Source organism: Phalacrocorax carbo, chromosome 26 (assembly GCF_963921805.1).
Source record: "Phalacrocorax carbo chromosome 26, bPhaCar2.1, whole genome shotgun sequence".
NCBI classification, from domain to species: Eukaryota; Metazoa; Chordata; class Aves; order Suliformes; family Phalacrocoracidae; genus Phalacrocorax; species Phalacrocorax carbo.
In genome coordinates, this window is record NC_087538.1 from 3471245 (window position 1) to 3488532 (window position 17288).

Genomic DNA, 17288 nt, shown 5'->3' on the forward strand with positions numbered 1-17288 from the left:
CACGCGACAGGCCCAGGGGTCTGGGGACTCGCTCCCACCAACTGAAGTATCCTCTCCTCCACACCAGTAAAACACCACCCCACCAGCAGGGGCTTGTCACCATTCTTCCTCCAAAGCTCTGTCCGACGGCTCACTAGGCAGAAGACACAAAGTTAAGGGAAGCCTGATTAAGTTCGTTTCACTGCCTTAAACCAGCAAAGCCCAGGCACGTGGAAGCAGGAAAACGAGCTGAAGCAGGCAGGGAACGAGGAGCCGCCCTCAGCAGAGCAGGACACGGCACCGTGTGCCCAAAGGCAGGTGACAGCTGCCAGCCAAGGCTGACACAGCCACCCTGACTGACGGGCCTAAGGCGGCACTTGAACCACCGCGCTCAGCCCCACACCCCAGACGGGGGGTCAGCGGTGCCGACAGGATTAAGTCCTGACTGACTCCCGACAACAGACGCTGACGCTGACTGACGCCAGCCAGCTGAGTGCGGGCAGGCGATGCTGGCCGACTGACGCTGGCCGACTCACTCTGGCCGACTGACGCCCGGCTCGGGGCCTCCTTCTGCCCTCGCACCTGGGCATCACCCCTGATGGAGCTGGGCGGGCAGAGGGGTCCCTGGCGCGGCCACTCATACCTGTCGGGCAGAGCTCGGGAAGCTGGAGAGGCCCCTGACTAGCAGAGGCGCTACTTAGCGACACGGAGCCGCTACTTAACAGCAGCTGAAACATCAGTGTGCCCTCAGCACTCTGCCAGCGACGCTGAAGGACATTAACTCTATCCCAGCTACAACCGGCACAGCTCTGAAGTTTTTAACCACCTCTCCCGTGGAGAGGAGTGTGGATTAAATGCCCAGCTCCCCGTTGGCTGCAGACCACAGGAAGGCACCAGAGATGGCTCTATAATTCTGTGTGAGGGAAAGGGCTGCGGACAAACCAAACGCGTTCGATATCTAATACTGTGATCACCTGCGCAGTTAGGCTCTCTTCTCAAACTCCTCCTTCCACCTGTCAAGAGGATTTAACTACATAAGTAAAAAGGGAAAAAAGCTTCCTGCCTTTTTTCCCTTTAAGTGAGAAGAGTCCTTTCCTGTTCAGGCTCTGCTTAAGTCTTAAATAGAGCTGGTGACAAAGTAATTCCCTGATCTCCTCTTTCTGCTTTCAGAAGATCAGGTGTGATGTTTTGAAGTAACAACCATGGGAGCTGCACTTACATCCGTCACAGGAACTGTTTCCACAGCAGGCACTAACAGCGGCATTGGACATTGCATCTTCACAAATGAGACACAACAACTCATCTGGACTAGGATCACCAGAGCAGGATGAGGAGGAAGAAGAGGGCGATGGCTCCTCTGGCAAAAAGGGAGGCTTTTCCTTCTTTCCTCGCACAGGAGCTTCCCTGGAGGGGGAGAGGGCCTGGTGGGAGAGAAAAGTTTAAAGATGGCTCAAAGAAAACTTTTCCAAGCTTTGGATTTTATCAAAGGAAGAGAACAGATGGAATTCTCTCACTCCACATTAGCCTTCTGCAACGTAAGCCTTTGGTTTAAACTACTTGTCTACAGCCACAACCCTAGAAGAGGGAGGGGGGAAGAATTTTCCTTCTGCATTCGTTCGATCAACCAAGAAACCAGCTCAAACTAGAAAAATAATTTTTTGACAGCTAGAAATGAGGTGAAATTAATCCCACCTCTCCTTCACCAGACGGTAAATGTAAATGGCAGGCTCAGCACCAAGTTAGTCTCCAATCAAGTTAGTCGCTGAGTAATTACATTTTAGAAATGGAAGAAGTCTATGTTACACCTTCTACAAAAGGGGATCCATGGCAGCACAACAGAAGTGCTACCAAGTGCATTTTAAAACAGCCACTCCTCTCAGCACACAGTAGTATTTTCTTAATTTACAGCCACGGGAAAACTTCTGTGTGTTCCACACATGGGATTTCATAAAAGTCAGAGGGAGGAAATCTCAGTCCAGTGGCAATCTGTTAAATTTTGCAAGGAGCCTTTGCAACATCAAACAGAACCAAAACAGCCTTTCCAAGAGAGCAACTCCACTGCAAACACCACTGAAATCTTTTGCAGAAATACAGCTTCTTAGCACAGCACAAGTTTCACCAACTTCCAGGGGCACGAACAGGAGGACCACCCTACTGTAGCATTAGAAAGCATCACAGATTTTCAGGTTAAGCCGCAATGACAATGCTTCCTCCCCTGTAACTACAGACGCTGGCCAGTTCGGTTGCATTGCCACTCACGCTTCTGCGCATGGTTTCTCTTGTTCACTTCTTGATCGGTCCAATTCATTCCATACTCACGCAGCAAGAGCTGGCATTGCATATTTCCCACTGCTTGTCAGCACAGCACCCTTTGTGCTGGGATCTTTCACCTCCACCATGAAACTCCATGGAATTCCTGTGCTCTTTTTCACTCTGGGAACAGGCTCAAAATTTTGGTCCTGTTAAGAAAAGAAATGCAGACTTAGCTCATCTTAAGAACCACATTTAAAATTACATTTCCATGATTATTTGAAGCAGCAAAAGCCTCTCACCCTCTCATTTTACCCAGCATAAGTGTTTCTCAACTAAAGTACTCATTTGCCTCAGTGACTATAGCCGGGATGTTCCAAAGGCTTAAGCAGTGTTTTGGACTCGCTCGACATTCTTTGGCTTAACTTCAGGTTCCCTAAGGGCGAAATATCCCTCAGCGCACCTTCCACTCAGAGAAGGGGCACAAACCCGCTCCTCCTCCAAAGCGCAGTGCAGAGTGAGAGCTTAATTCCGTGCTCTGAATCAGTCACTGGGGAAACTTCTATTCACCACCTGTGTACGAAGGTTGAATTCAGACCTCACGCACACACTTTCAACGAGTGACGTTAAATGGCATGAATAGTCAACCAGAGGCTTGTGTAACGCTCTTCCTAGAAAGGCTGGACTAGGTGATCCCTGAGGTCCCTTCCAAGCTGTGATTCTGTGATTCTGTGATAATTACATCACGCAAATATTCAATAGGTGGGGTCAACAGAAACATCTTGGTTTTATACAAAATAACTGTGAACTGCCATTAAAAAGAGTTGAAAACGGAAAAATTTCCAGTAGTATTGAAATATATAAAAATATGCATGCAAGTTCACAGAGAAAGATTGATGAACATATTTAATGTCTATGACCTGGAAAAAAAGAACATTTCCCATTTATTATTCCAGGTGTCCCTTGAATTTTGAAGGGCTTTGCAACATTGCCTTAAAACCTCTCGATTTCAGATGTACTAAAATACACTCTCGATTTCAGATGTACTGAAATACACTCTCGATTTCAGATGTACTGAAATACACTCAGCAGTGTTTATTGAGGATGCAGACTCAAGGGCAGTTGTTCCACAAGGAGAAAGGGTAACTCTCACCTTGTTCCTTTTCCAGCCGATTGAATGATATTATGCCCCAAGCCCCAGTTAAGCTTACACTAGGAAAACATTCTCAGAGAGACACGCGACTCACTGCCTATTATGTCTTCAGTTGTTCAAAAGCGTAGAACCAAATTTCACAATGTCAGCGGAACAGCTCTCCGCAAGACGTCACTAAATTGCTCAGAAGGGAGATTAAAACTCTTCCTTGCAGAATGCTCTTGTGCTTTAGGCCCTAACGTAGTCGAAGAATTCAAAGGCGCAGTTGTATCAGATGCTGAGGAAAAACCATCTACATGCAGAAGCTGATTCCTCACGCCAGTGAATCGTTCCTGCTCTATATGTTTAGGAAAGCACATACAACATGACCGCATTACTGACTCAAAAGCTCTTGAAAATGTGCCTTTGGAGAGGAACACCCAGAGCTGAGAAAGACACCTTCGTTCCATTGCAAGTCTTACCAGAAGATTCAGCTTCCCTTCCCTAGGTACTTTTTGTACCTAGTTCTGTTAAAAAGGAAGCCTGATCAAGTATTTGGAAGCTTCATGCTCCATATGCCACCCTTTCTGGCACATGGCAAAACAGGCCTATGTTCTCTCACGGCAGGCACAGCCACTCTCATTTTGTGGTTTTTCAGAAGCAATCAAGAAACTAGGGAAGCTCCCTCTTGGAGTCTGGCATTATACAGTCTAGCATCGACCAGTACTGAGGCACAACCATTCATGAACTATTAATTACTTCTTGTATTTTCTCAGGAAGCAGTTATTATATGGCCTGCAGGCAAGAGTCTAACTTGACAGCTAACATGAGAGCAAGACAATGAAGAAATATTCAAAGGGAAGCTTTTGTGCATCCTTTTTACAAAAACCCTTAATTAAATTTGGTTTTGCTGCTTTACGGCTCAACAATAATTGGCAAGCTTTCCAGTGATTTATTCCTACCACACCATGACCCACGTTCTGCTTTGAAAAGCATACAGAAATATCTGTCTTCAAAAACAAAACAAAAGCCAAAACACAAACCCCACACTTAAGACCAAGAGCTGAGTTGGCTTTCAGAAGAAAGCTAATGGTGCCTCCAACACCAGAAGCACCTGAGGCTGCAGTGCTTTTCCAGGGGGAGAGAGGGGCTTGTCAAGAGAGAGGCAAGGCTTCCACCCTCCCTACGCCTACCCACAGCCCAAAGCAGGTACACGCAGAGCAAACGAGAAGGGGATGCGTTTGCTTTGCCTTTCATTGACTTTAATTCCTTCTAACTAAAACTAAGTCTTCCCTCCCACTACAGGATTTTTGCTTTTTTGGGGGGCCCCTGGGTGGGGCCCAGGAGGAGCGGGAGTGGGCGGCCCTGCAGGGGTCACTGGGCCAGCTGCAGGTTTTTGTGCAGAGGGAGGCCAACATGGACATAGCCAACGACTACGGCTGCCCATGACCCACCGGCCCAGCACCATCCCCTGCTTGTGAGCTGCCTTCTCCTCTCTAGCATTTGACTACTGACAGAGTAGTGCCACAGCGAAGGCCTCATTCAACAGCTTCCTTCTGGCTGCCCTGCGAGGTCTTTAGACCTATCGTGGTCAAGACAGTCTTACCCTGCTCTACCTCATTTGGCTGCAAGTAAAGGAAAGGAAGAATCAGCTACCAGAAGCTTCAGCAAAGAGTTGGGCCAGGTCTTCTAGCCTGCTTCCACAGTCACAAGACCCAGTTGTGTTGGTATTACGTCTTGTTGCCTTCTCTAGAAAGCCACTGAAACAGAACGGCCTCCCTGTCACTACTCGCTACCAGCAACAACAGAGTCCTCAGACGGACCAGGATTTCGAGTCTTTCACCAGCAGGCCAGGAGTAGTGCCTACTACAGGATGTGGCCATTGTATGCACTTGCAGTCCAGACACTCAAGCTGGTTTTAGCTTCAACTGCGGCGGTTGTAGCCGCTGAAACTTAAATCCAAAAGGAAGGAGAAAAAGAACAGCTGCCCAGGCATATGCTGTTTGGAAGTTAAAGCAGAAGAAAGGCCGGCGTGGCACGCGCTCAAGGACAGGGCTGCCTATAGCCCTTTGGCAGGGAAGCTGCTCCCCAGCTAAGCACATTTCTTCTCCTCTCCTACAATTCCCCTCCCTCTATATCCATGTACCTACACCTGGAAGGTCTGACTGTGATTCAGCACTGCCCAGAAATTGAACTGTCCCAGGAGCGTTCCCTGCTCCTCAGGTTCTTGTGCTCCCTAAGGGCCCCCGCGACCTCACGCCCTGGACCTCTGCAGGCACCTTTTCCACTCTGCTTCCGTGCCACGCTGACAGTTTTCACACTGACTGGGAAGACACAGACTGCAGGACCAAGTGACCCTGTTAGAAGCTTGTGCAGAGGACCTGGGGCACTCCGGGGGAGAAAATACTAATTAAAATTCATTAAAAGAGTTGGGTGTTGCCTTTGCAGCACCTCTCTCTGCCTGCGGGCATTTGCTCAGCGGGAGGGAGTGTGGGGTTGTTAATGCAGCCCCTGCCCACCCCGTGGGTGGCTGAGCTGGGCCGGGCATAGCTTACATACAGAACAGTGTATTTTTTCTGTAAAATACTACTATTCTATACTTATAAATATTAAAGTATGTATAAACAAGTATTTCATGTTATAAGATTTGTATTATGTCTATGTATAATATAAATTACGTACATACACATAAATACATATGTACCTACATATCCCACCACAGAATCCACAGAGGGAAAGGGAAGAGGGGTGTCAGGAGGGACTGGGGTGCGGAAGAGGGGTGACATGACCCCAGGGGCCCAGGACTCACCGCAGTTCCTGCTCTCTGCACTGCCACGCACATGGCACAGCTCAGGCACTTCTGTCTCTCTCGGTCTGTCCATCCCTCCCTCCCTCGCTGCCTCCCTCCCTCTGCTGCAGCCCCGCTCACTCGACTGCCTTCCACCTCAGGGAATCCACGGGTGCCTCACAGCTTGTGAGCTTGCCGGGCGGCCATGTTGCCCCGGCCCCAGCCCCTGCCCCAGGCCTACAGCTCCCAGCATGCCCCGGGGCGCGCCTTCCCGCCGCCCGACCCTGGGCGGGAACCGCCCCCCCGCAGGCCCCGAGAGCAGCAGGGCCGGCCGAGCGGGGGATACAGGCGGGAGAGAGGGGACAGGCGGCAGCACAGAGGGGAACCAGGCGGCCAGGACGCGGTGACAGAGGAAGGAGAAGGCCAGGGAGCGGGGGAGAGAGGTGTGGGGAAAGGAAAACATAGGAACAGGCTGCAGGACAGACAGACAGGAGTCAGGAAATACAGGCGGGGAGTCAGGCAGAGAAGAAAGAGAAAGGGAAAAAAGAGTCATGGGAATTGGGGAGAGAGCAAAAATAGAAATTCTGGGCGACTGCCCGATTTCTTGATCAATCCCCAGCGACTGCATTACTGGGAGCCTCAAGAAATGTGCTGCCTGCAACATCCCTGTTCTGGGCCCTCTCCTGCACCCTCATATTGGTGACAAGCATCGCCTTGCAGAGTGGCCAGGGCTGGGGAAAACAAGCCCAGCTGAGGGGGAAAAAAATCATCCAGCTTTTTTTTTGTTGGTCTCCTTGTTGGTTTTGCCTTTAAAAAAACCTGAGGCTTTTCGCCATTGGCAATAGCATTTCACCCAGGAGGAGGTGGTCTGTGGTGGAAATTTTGGCCCCTTACCACCTGACTAATGTAGATTGCCTTGTGTTCTCCCTAGCCCGTCTTCTGTGAGCAAGGTCTCTCAGCTCTCCCGTAGGAGACAGGTACAATTGAGAACAAGTGCCCGCATTTCAGATGTTACCACCCTCGTTGCTCTCCAGCCTGGCAGGGGGAGGAGGAGCCACAGCCAGGCAAGCTGAAGAAGGAGGGGGATGAGGCAAAGCTGGGCTCACAAACCCTGTGGCAAAACAACCCCACCCCTATCTGCAGCCAGTTTCTGAGGCAAAAGCAAGGCAGAAGACTGCTGCCCTAGAAGCAGTCATGCTGCGGTGACTTTGCCTCATTAGATGTCTGAGCAAGAGGACAAGCCTGAGAGCAATTTTTGTCTGTGCCCCGTACAGCTGTAAGCCAAGCAGCCAGCTTAGCCATGCTCATGGTGACAACTCCCTAAATGAATACTTGCAAGGCTCTGAAATACAAACAAGCATCTTCCTACCTTATAACCGAAGCAGTAGCACACGTGCACCCCTGATTTCCAAGCAGGCAGTGGATGGTCCCAACCGGCAGTAAGGAGAAAAGGCAAGCTTTTATTATCCGTTGTTACTGTGTTTGGAGATCAGGGCGTGCTAAGGCAGCAGGAAAGGCTTAGTCTGGCCAGTCACAAGAGACTTGCTTTTCAGACTTAGCCAAAAGAAAACGGGTACGTCGAGGAAGAAGTTCCCCTCTAGCCCGCGGGGGATTTGCTGCTGCACAGGTTGAATGTGAGCCTGCTTTCCAGCACTTTCTCCTGTGACTGTTTTTTGCAGAAAGAGAGGCAGGAGGGACCAGGCGCTGCATATACTGATGTCCTGGATGGTTGTGTTGTTTGCTGAGTCAGTCTTCCAGATCAGAGGAGCAACAGGTAAAGCCTGAAGGTTTTACAGGCAGCATTGTCTTGGCAGGAACCTTGCGAGCGCCAGCAGACACAACCACTGCGGGCACAAGAGGAGACCTCCGAGAAGTGGGCAGCTTGGGCGTCTGCTCAGCAGGTCTTGGCTGAGCTTGTTCCCTTGGTCTTTAATAGCCTTTGCTATTCAAGTGAGAATAGCAGTGAGAGCGAGTGAGTCAGGAGGAGAAGGTAACACCTGAGAATTTTAACAAGATAATAAACAATGCTTGGGCCAGAGAGGAGGCTATTAGCAATGACTGCCCCATTGACAGGAACCTCCTAAAAGAATACAAATCAGTAGAACTTCAAGGACTGACAGTGGGAACATCCTGCTACAAAGAAGGGTGTGAAGGGAAGGCCCCAACTCAGTCAGCAGTGATCAAAGGGAACTTCTGGCCCCAGAAGGCCCTGAAAAACTGCACATTTGCCCACGCAGAGTCACTGGGGGAAAGGTAATTCCAACAGCGGGAGATAGTGACCCCCGACTCAACTGAGGGATGAAAGGGCTGACCCCCATCCCACTCCTCTTGAGCATGCGCAGTGAATTAAAATCACACTGTACCTTTAAACTTAAGCGGCGGAGATAGAGACCCATGGAAGAAGGGGGTGCCCAGCCAGGTCAATGATTATGTATTAGAGAGGTGCGGTGTGTTAACTTCCATGTGTGAATGTCAGAAAGGAACTATGGCAGGTGTGCACGCTTGGAGGAATCATCCCCTGTTTGTTACATTTACATGAATGTTAATAATGGGAGATAAACTAACTGACTGACCCACAACTGTGTATTACTGACAGCTGCTTCCAGTTGGTTCTTTGACTCAAGGCTTACCTGGCCCACATCACTGTTGGATCCTGCGGAGATGAGCGTGCCGTTCTCGTCCTTCAGGAAGCTGCTATGAGACCAATAGGCTAGATCAGAAGCAAAGCTTTTCCTGTGCCCTGGATTCCTAGGGTCATCTACGCTTGTGCTGTCGGTGTTCACAGAAATCACACACCTCCCTCCTGCATCCTTCTCTCTCTGTCCATTAACATTACAATTGCAGCGTCAAACTACCAGCAATCAGGCTTTCGCTAATAACTCATGGTCTAGTCTGGGTTTAAACCAAGTTCAAGAGCAAGGCACACCACACCGATGGCTGCTGTGGGGTGAGTCTGCTCTTGAACCACGCCGGGTGATGCACGGCCCAGGAGTGAGTGACCTGAACCAACAGGCACATCAGGCACCGTCACCTGCATTTTTCCCTCTGCCTCACGTATGGGTCACCCACACAGCTCAGTGCATTGGAAAACGCTTTTTATTTGAGGAACAGCTGTAATTCAGAAGGAACCACAGAACATTTCTCTCTGAGCATCTCAAAGGCACTCATTATCGCGACTGCTTTGGTGAGAACAGCATTCCTGCGATGGAAACCTGCAAGTTTTGCACAGAAGACAAAAGTACCAACAACATAAGAAACAAATGCAAACTTACTACGAGAAATTCTATTATTTCATAGCATTTTCCGACTGGCCTAGGCTCAGACGTTACAAGCATTGCCTAACAACTCACAAGAGGCTATGGGCTGGCTTCTGCCTGGAGCTTGCTTCTTCCCCACCAGAAGCTATTTATGGTTGGTTACATGGGAAGGGATGAATTGCAGCAAATAAATGGAGTGCGCTGACAACCCTGAGAGTCATCTTCCATGAGAAGGGGTTCTGATGGGGGATTAAACTACTTAGTTATCTGCGGCCTTATTTGCACGCCGGGCATGTCCTTATAGTACGATCTGCCCAAGGTCTTGGTCTTTTCTCATGGCAAAAGGACAGCAGAGAAGGGCAGTAACTGACCTTCATTGCCCTCAAGGCCAAATATACCAGAACTGGGGTTGATTTGGCCACACCACCTGTAGGAAACTCATCTGACAGCTACAGGCCTCTTTCCTGCTCTTTATCGTTCTGCCTATTTTTAAGTAAAAGAGGCAGAAACAAAGCAGAAATGTGTCAGCAAGTGGGAAGAGATCACTATTTGATCACACAATCAAGTCTAGCAAGATGTGTACACCAATAGCTTGATGGTAATCAGGGTTTTAGTTTTAGCCATCTTAAATTCTCTGAACACATTTACCATAATATAAACACATGTATTTTGCATAGCAAACATTATCATAACAGAAAAACTCTCTCTCAACTGGGTTTCTGCTCGTTTCCTACCCATAACTCTCTAACTTTGGCCAACACACGACTGCTGAAAGGTGCCCTTGGATCCACATTTCCTGCATTAGCTGGTTTTGTTACTGTCGAGATTGGCTTTGGTCTTGCAGCTGTAAAGCACGAGGGAAAAACGATCAGCCTTGTGCAATCAAAGCGATGGTTAGTTGTGCGTTATATTCCCCCCCTTAAAAATTACCTTCTCTTGGTCCGGACGAAGGCAGATGGTAAGGCTTGGCTCTCTCTACAGCCAGCTGCCTCTGACCTCTAGGAAGGGTCTTGCCGTGCTGGGCTGAGAGAGAATGTCTGGCAACTGCTCTCTGTCTCCAGCGAGGAGCACAGTCGTTCTGATGAACGAGAAGCGTAAAGCAAGAAGTTAAATGTTACAAGAAGTTCATAGCACGGAGCTATGAATTAGGGAATATGTTTCCTCTACAGGTGCAGTAAAATACACCCCCTGCACAGAGCGGCAGCCAGTTCTGCCCATCAGCGCACACCAGCTTCACCCGGAATTTTTAGCCAAGCGGAAGGAAGACTAGAATAATAGCAGAACCTACAACTTTAAGCTAAAACCATGCCGGCACCCTGCAGAACCTCATTCTGACACGCTTGTCAGCACCCACAAGCTTCACATGGCTGACAAAATAGTGCCTTTCCCTTGTTTTTCCTGAAACGCCACTGCCCGAGGTGACTGAATCTCCAGGGCAGCGGTGGGTTACGTTGGACAAGAGGAAGTGAGGATTAAAATGAGGAAGAGAAAGCTGCCTACACACCCCTTCCCCCGGGATGGAAGCTTTCAAACGCAGGACCTCAACCTTCCAGAACCACCCCACAAGTTTGCTTCCCTGGGAAACTATGGTTCTGGAAAGCAGCAGATGGATCACAGAACCACAACAGAAGTTCCCATAACACAGAATTTGACCTGCCTATTTTGAGACTCAGAAGTTAGGTAAGAATTTCTGTCCAAAAAGTGGTAAAACGAAAGCTGTGGAATTGCAGACCTCACGCTATAGCTTGAGGAAATAATAAAAAGAACAACCCATGATGCAAATGTTGCCTGTGGGTTGGCACCCAGAGTTGCCTGCAAGATACCAGAGATGACAGACAACACACTCTTCCTTCCACAGTGACCCAAACAACTTCCAATCATCCGAACGTTCCTACATAACGTACGTGCCTGAATATCTGAATGGTAAGAGTGGCTGACAGGAAAGATACTTATTGTGCTGGTTTTGGATGAGAAGGGGTTAATTCTCCTCACCGTGGGGGGCGGCTGCCTTTCCGGCTTCCCGCGCTCTGCCGCGTGGCGGGGGGGCGGGGCTGGGAGGGGCGGGGCCATGGTGGGGCGGCTGACCCTGACTGGCCAATGGCAGGTTCATTCCATACCATGTGACACCATGACCAGTATATTGAGGGTGGGCAGTGGCAGCGCAGAGGCGGCGCGGCGTCGGGTCGGTGGGCGGCTGCGGCGCGTGTGGTTTGTTTCGGCGGTTCGTTCCCCCTCTCCCCTCCCTTCCCCCCTCCCGCGGGGCTTTGCGCCTCTCGTTGTTCTCCTTTACATTGCATTTCTACTGTTGTTTCTTTTAATTTTAATTATTAAACTGTTCTTATCCCACCCCACGAGCGTTACCCTTCTGATTCTCTCCCCCATCTAACAGTGGGGCAGTGAGCGAGCGACTGTGTGGGGCTGAGCTGCCGGCTAAACCACGACACTTATTTAATCCTCAGACACAAACAAACTATTTGACGTGGAGCCAACAACAGCCTGGAACACAGAATTTCCAACTTCACAGGGTCGCTTTGGAGAAGTGAAATTTTTTGTTCAACTTTTAGGTTCAGCTGTAACGAAAGGTGCAGATGCTTATTGCAAGTATTTCAAAGAAGGGTGTGATAAAGAAAGCAGGATTCTTATTGAGCACTGTTAAATCTAGTTAGTAACCCCTAAGAGAACCTTGCACACTTGGCAGAACTTTTACGCTTACCATGAGATGAACGTTCATCGCCTGGTTCAGCTGTGGGGCTGCCGTACAGTTGGCACGCTGCAGGTGCCGGACTAAAAGAATCTCATGAGTCCGTAAAAATTTCTCCAAACACTTCTATGAGAAATAACACATTTTAAAACATATATGATGACCCTGCCTCTTCTCTTGGCAAAGAGGGGGTTCAGATTTTCCTCTTGCCCACACTTACTTGTTCAGAGTCTGTGAAAGGCAGCCTCAGGAAGTCTTCCACTAGTCCCATCTCCCGACAGATGTCATACATGTCTTTTAATAGCTCTTCCTCCTTTAACTGAGTGGTGTGCTCCTGCAGCAGAGCCCAAGCCTCCGCCATGCACCTGTAGTTAATTTTGTGAGACGTAAAGGCATATTAATGGTATCACCAAAAAGATGCCCCCCAGATATTGTGCTCAAAGTTCAAAGGAAGTGTAGGGGATTGTGATTTCTAGTGTTTGTTCTCCACCTCTCACAGTATTTGAGTGCCAAAATGGTGGCAGATATTTCTTTACCTATTGGACAACAGCACAGTGAGGAAAAGCCGCACTTCGCTACAGCTGGAGGCCGAGAGCTTCATCACCTGCGTGTATCTGAGGGCTCGCCTATGCTCTCCTTGGCACATGAGGGACTGAAGAATTCGCACGCCTTGCCACGACACAGGTTTGGTTGCAGTTGGTTCAAGCAGCAGGGCCAGGGAGCTCTGCAGAAGGTAGAGATCAGGTTTCTTAAGATATAGAGACACACACGCGCACAACAAAACAATTCAAAAGTGTCTTCAGTAAGGGTGAATCTCTGTTGAATAAACTTAGATGGTGACTAATGAAGGGCTTGGTACCGGACAGGTAAATATAAATGCTGAAGTGTCTGCAGAAAAAAGATATTCCGTGAGCCGTACAGAACAAAGGGAGTCCTTTGACAGGAGTGATTCACACCTGGCCAGGATAACCAAATCTCCGTAGGCAAACATCACCTCTCATAAAGACAAGTCATTCTCCCAGGCAAACAGGTTATATTAACATTGTGACAGGCAAAGAACAACCTTCAGCATCAGAGGGAACATGAATTAGATTGAAAAGTCACTTTTGCGGTCTTCTGTCTCAAGTCTTGCTGCCAGGATGGCAGTTTGAATAGTTAAAGTCCCCAAACCACTGCTTTTGAGAAAGCGCTCGACTGCTCTGCTGAGAACAACCTGAACAGACGGCTTTGGCAAGTCACACGTCAAGCATTAACGCTGACTTCTTCATTGTCTTAATCCATTTCCTCTCAACGTAATTAAAACCAAACTGCAGACCATCACGTATTGCTGAAGGTGCTGCTGAAGCAGCATTACAAAAAAGAAGCTTCCCATGTTTTATCACCTGGTATCAGCTAAGCACCAGGGTTTTTACATCATTTGATAGATCATAGCATTGTATTGCAATGTGTGCCCAACTAAACTGTCACATACTTACATCATAGTCCTTGTGGTCTAGAAGCCAAAAACCTCGAATAAGCTTAACAAGGCCCGAAGGGATGGCAAAGGCAGCTGCGAAGGAGTCGACGGAAGGTTCTGTTTTGTTCGGAAAGGGATGCGTGATGTCTAGCAGCAAGTAAATTGTCTGATATCAAGTATCTAATTAAGGCTAATAGATTTGCAAGACCAACAATTTATCACATGAAATAACATTATTACTATTGTTAATAGAATATTAATAGATAATAAAAGGAAATAAGAATATCATAGTGGTAGGACGCAGAAAATACTCATGTATTAGTCTTGCCATTTCATGCTGTTGCAACCTGAAGATAGTCAGGCCCTAACAACAAAATTGCATTCTGAATAAATAACCAGAAAGACAGACTCTTTGATTTCTCTAAGGCATTCAGAAAGGTTGCCTTTCGATATTTAAACAGTTCCGTTGGAAACACAGGCTCCCTCTTTAGTCACTGGAGCCACCAGCTGGACATTCAAAACACGAGAACAGCCAATGCTTGATTATTAAAGCAAACAAATTCTACAGCTGGTTTCTTCCCTCCTTTCCAGCGTATATAAAACAACTGAAATTAGGGTGTCCTTACAGCACAGCTTAGCTCTGCATGATTAAAACTGGATTTAAACCAGTATGTGGATCACTCATTGGCAGTGTCACTCTCTCTTTCTGACAGCTGTTTTGGGGGGTCTGTTCTCATCAGAGAGCTCCGGGGTGCAACAGCTTTAAAGCCCCTGCTCTCTAGGCTCCCCTCTCGGGTCAGGCAACACACAGCCAAAGCAACACAGTGTATTTCGGCAGCTTAAAAGTTCAGTTTCTGCCCAATGACTTTTCCCTTCTCTCTCTCTATTATTCTGTGTGCCCGCACTTGTAACAGCACAAAAGCAAGCCCTCTTAGCTGTGCTGGAAAATGGATGATTTCAGCAACATCAGGTCCTGGTACACCGCTGTCAGAAATCCTTTTGCTCTGAAGCAGCACATTCTAGTGCATCGCTCGAGGAAGCAGCTGTTTGCTACAGCTGTGGGTGCTTCAAAAATGAAAAACAGTTTACATTTTGAGACAATCTAGGGGAGCTTTCTACCTTTAACATTGCTTAGTAAACCTGTTTTCTCACATCAGAAAAGACTTTGCAACAAAACATTTTAAAAATTCCTAAACAATCCACAGTACAAAGAAATCAAACAATGCTTCTGTCTGCGACTTAATTCTTAACTACACGTGTTCATCCGCAGTGTGTTTGAAGCACAAATTAGAAAATGCATCGAACGCGTAGGTGACAGACATTTCAGACCCCTGATGCGCGTATACTGGAGGTGTGACAGAAATAACTCCAAGGGATACGATTGCATGTTTGTGGCTTTCTTCAACGCCTTCTAGCAAATAGAGCTCCAGCAGTGCCTGGAATGAAAAGGTAGAAGCTTTTTAAAACTCCTCTCTTTGAGAAATCATTGGCTTTGGGGGAGGGCTGGGCTGGGGCTGGGGTTTGTGGTGGTGGTGGTGGTTGTTTTCAGGGAACACAACACTCACCTGTAAACTAGGAGGTGGGTATTTCCCAGTTCCTCCTTCCTCTCTCTGCCACATCTCCTCAACTTGGTCTCCCAACTGGGAAACCATCCCATCGATCATCAGGCAGTCAGAGTCCCATTTGCCTCTGGAACAAAACGTAGCGAGGATTTGACAGAGGAAAACACTAATTGCAGCCTCTCGGTGTCACAGATTTCCTCCAGCCAGAACAAACCCAGCTAAAGCTCCCACGACTCCAAGAAAGGAACAAACAGACAAAGGCATGATCATGACTTGAAGTAGACTGGAAAGAAATTTCGGAGTCAGGTGAAAGGTGCTCATTAGATCCTAGTGAATTATTAAAGGAGCTCCAAATAGGAATCCAAAAAGCTCCCTTATTAAGGGGAAAGTTGCAGCGACCTTTTAGTTTTCAGTTTTTCTTTTGTGCCGCATTACTTGTAATACAAGGGCAGTGTGAGCAAAGCTACCCCAAACCTCACGCCCCCAGCGGGAGTGTTCCCACGCACAGCGGTGAGACCACAGCACGGCAATGTCAGGCTTTGGTCTCAGCACCTCGCTTCTGTTACTGAAAAACAGTCACGGTCAGAAAGCTGAGCCCGCAGCTGAATTCTGGTATCCCCTGAAGCAGCACGTTTGCGCCTCTGCACGTGCCATCACAGTGACGGAGGGCTGGCCTGTGAAACACTGCATTCCTCAGAAGCCCATCGCAGGCTCCTGCGGGCTGCGACGCCAGCCTTTCATTTCCCGAGGAGGACGAGCAGAAGCAGCACGCTGGAGGTGGTGCTTCTAAGGAGCCCGTGAGCCTGTACGAGAGTTACCTGAGAAGGACGCGCAGGAAGAGGAGCTTGAAAGCCAGCGCCTGACATAGAGCAGCTTCCACCTGGACTCCTCCTGCTGCACCTTGCTCACGGTGCCACAGCCACGGCTACTTGAGGACTTTCTTTAGGTTACAGAACAGTTGCCAAAGAAAAATCTGTTCTCACCTAACCCAAGGCGCATCACCATTATGCTCGTGAGCCAGCCCAGGAAAGGGAGTTCCTGTGAGGAAGGGGCTTTTATCCAGTAGCCAGGAGAGCGCTGGCCGTGCCAGCTGCATGTGACTCTGCCCATCTCCTTCAACGACACCGCGGTGCTTGGGAGTGGGAGATTTGGGCCAATCCCCTTATCGCCATCTATCACTGGTCATTGAGAGAGATTATTTTTGCTTTGTTTTTTGGTTTTGTTTTTTTTGTTTTTTTTTCCTAAAACACGCTTTCTTCTGTGCCCAGAACAATTGTTCTGCAAAGGCCGTGCCTTGCTGACCTGGCCGTGACGGATCCTGTCCTCACCACACAACCTTTTCCAGTGGTAACAAATGACACAGAATTGCCAATGAATTACGTGCGCCTCAAAACAATGATGATACCAACAAAGGGCACTAAGCAGAGGTATATATCAACATTTCAACACGGGAGAGGAACCTCTCTGTTCAGCAGGACACACGCATCACTCCAGACAAGAGTGTTGCCAGCAAATGCATGAAGCGTAGCAAATACAGCTGCTGATGGAAAAGCCACTTGCTGCCGCTTCTGAATTTGCAGTGGAACTGCTCTAGAGCTTTCCTGCACATCCTACCTTGATAAACGCTCCAGCTGCTGTCGATGACCAGCGTAGTAGCTCCGAATCAGAGGATAATTGTAGAAAGGTCTAGAGAAACGCATCTCATCACCTACAGGCAATAAATAAGAAGTAAGTTAAAGCAGTCATATCCCATTTTCAACCTACAGTTTTTGACTAAAAAGACAGAAGAACACACAAGCTAAGCATCAAAAGCACAGGCCAGCCTCCGACTTTGAAAGAAGCCCAGCCTCCTTCTGCCTTTGCTAAAAGAGACCTACGACACAGGACTCAATTCCTCCTTGTCCTAAGTGCCATTTCAAGCTTACAGGTGATGTAGCATCCAGAACATGTAGTGTCAGCTGAAGTTCACTCTAAAAAAAAAAACCCCAGTTCTCAAAGGGAATGGGTTTTTAAACATGTCATGTGAACATGCGTAAGACAGTTAAGGCTGACAATAGGATTTATAACCCATCCAAATGATGAACTATTTCCAAGGTGTATTTTTTCCTCAAACAATCCCTAAAAAGTTCAAAACACGCACGTCAGGCTTTTACTGTAAAATCA

General features: G+C 48.2%; 1 protein-coding gene across 1 annotated transcript in view; it reads right to left on the bottom strand.

Annotated features, from left to right (window-relative positions):
- Nucleotides 1–4899: 4899 nt before the first annotated feature.
- LOC135317502 (protein ELYS-like) overlaps nucleotides 4900–17288 on the bottom strand; it is a 29526-nt gene continuing 17137 nt past the window's right edge. Inside the window, exons 15-25 of the mRNA XM_064473795.1 lie at nucleotides 16740–16833; nucleotides 15129–15252; nucleotides 14943–14999; nucleotides 13583–13729; nucleotides 12644–12831; nucleotides 12328–12472; nucleotides 12120–12233; nucleotides 10337–10484; nucleotides 10138–10250; nucleotides 8780–8968; nucleotides 4900–4986 (exon numbers count right to left, since the gene is read on the bottom strand). Coding sequence (XP_064329865.1) covers nucleotides 4900–4986; nucleotides 8780–8968; nucleotides 10138–10250; nucleotides 10337–10484; nucleotides 12120–12233; nucleotides 12328–12472; nucleotides 12644–12831; nucleotides 13583–13729; nucleotides 14943–14999; nucleotides 15129–15252; nucleotides 16740–16833 — 1406 coding nt within the window. The remainder of the gene's footprint in view (nucleotides 4987–8779; nucleotides 8969–10137; nucleotides 10251–10336; nucleotides 10485–12119; nucleotides 12234–12327; nucleotides 12473–12643; nucleotides 12832–13582; nucleotides 13730–14942; nucleotides 15000–15128; nucleotides 15253–16739; nucleotides 16834–17288) is intronic.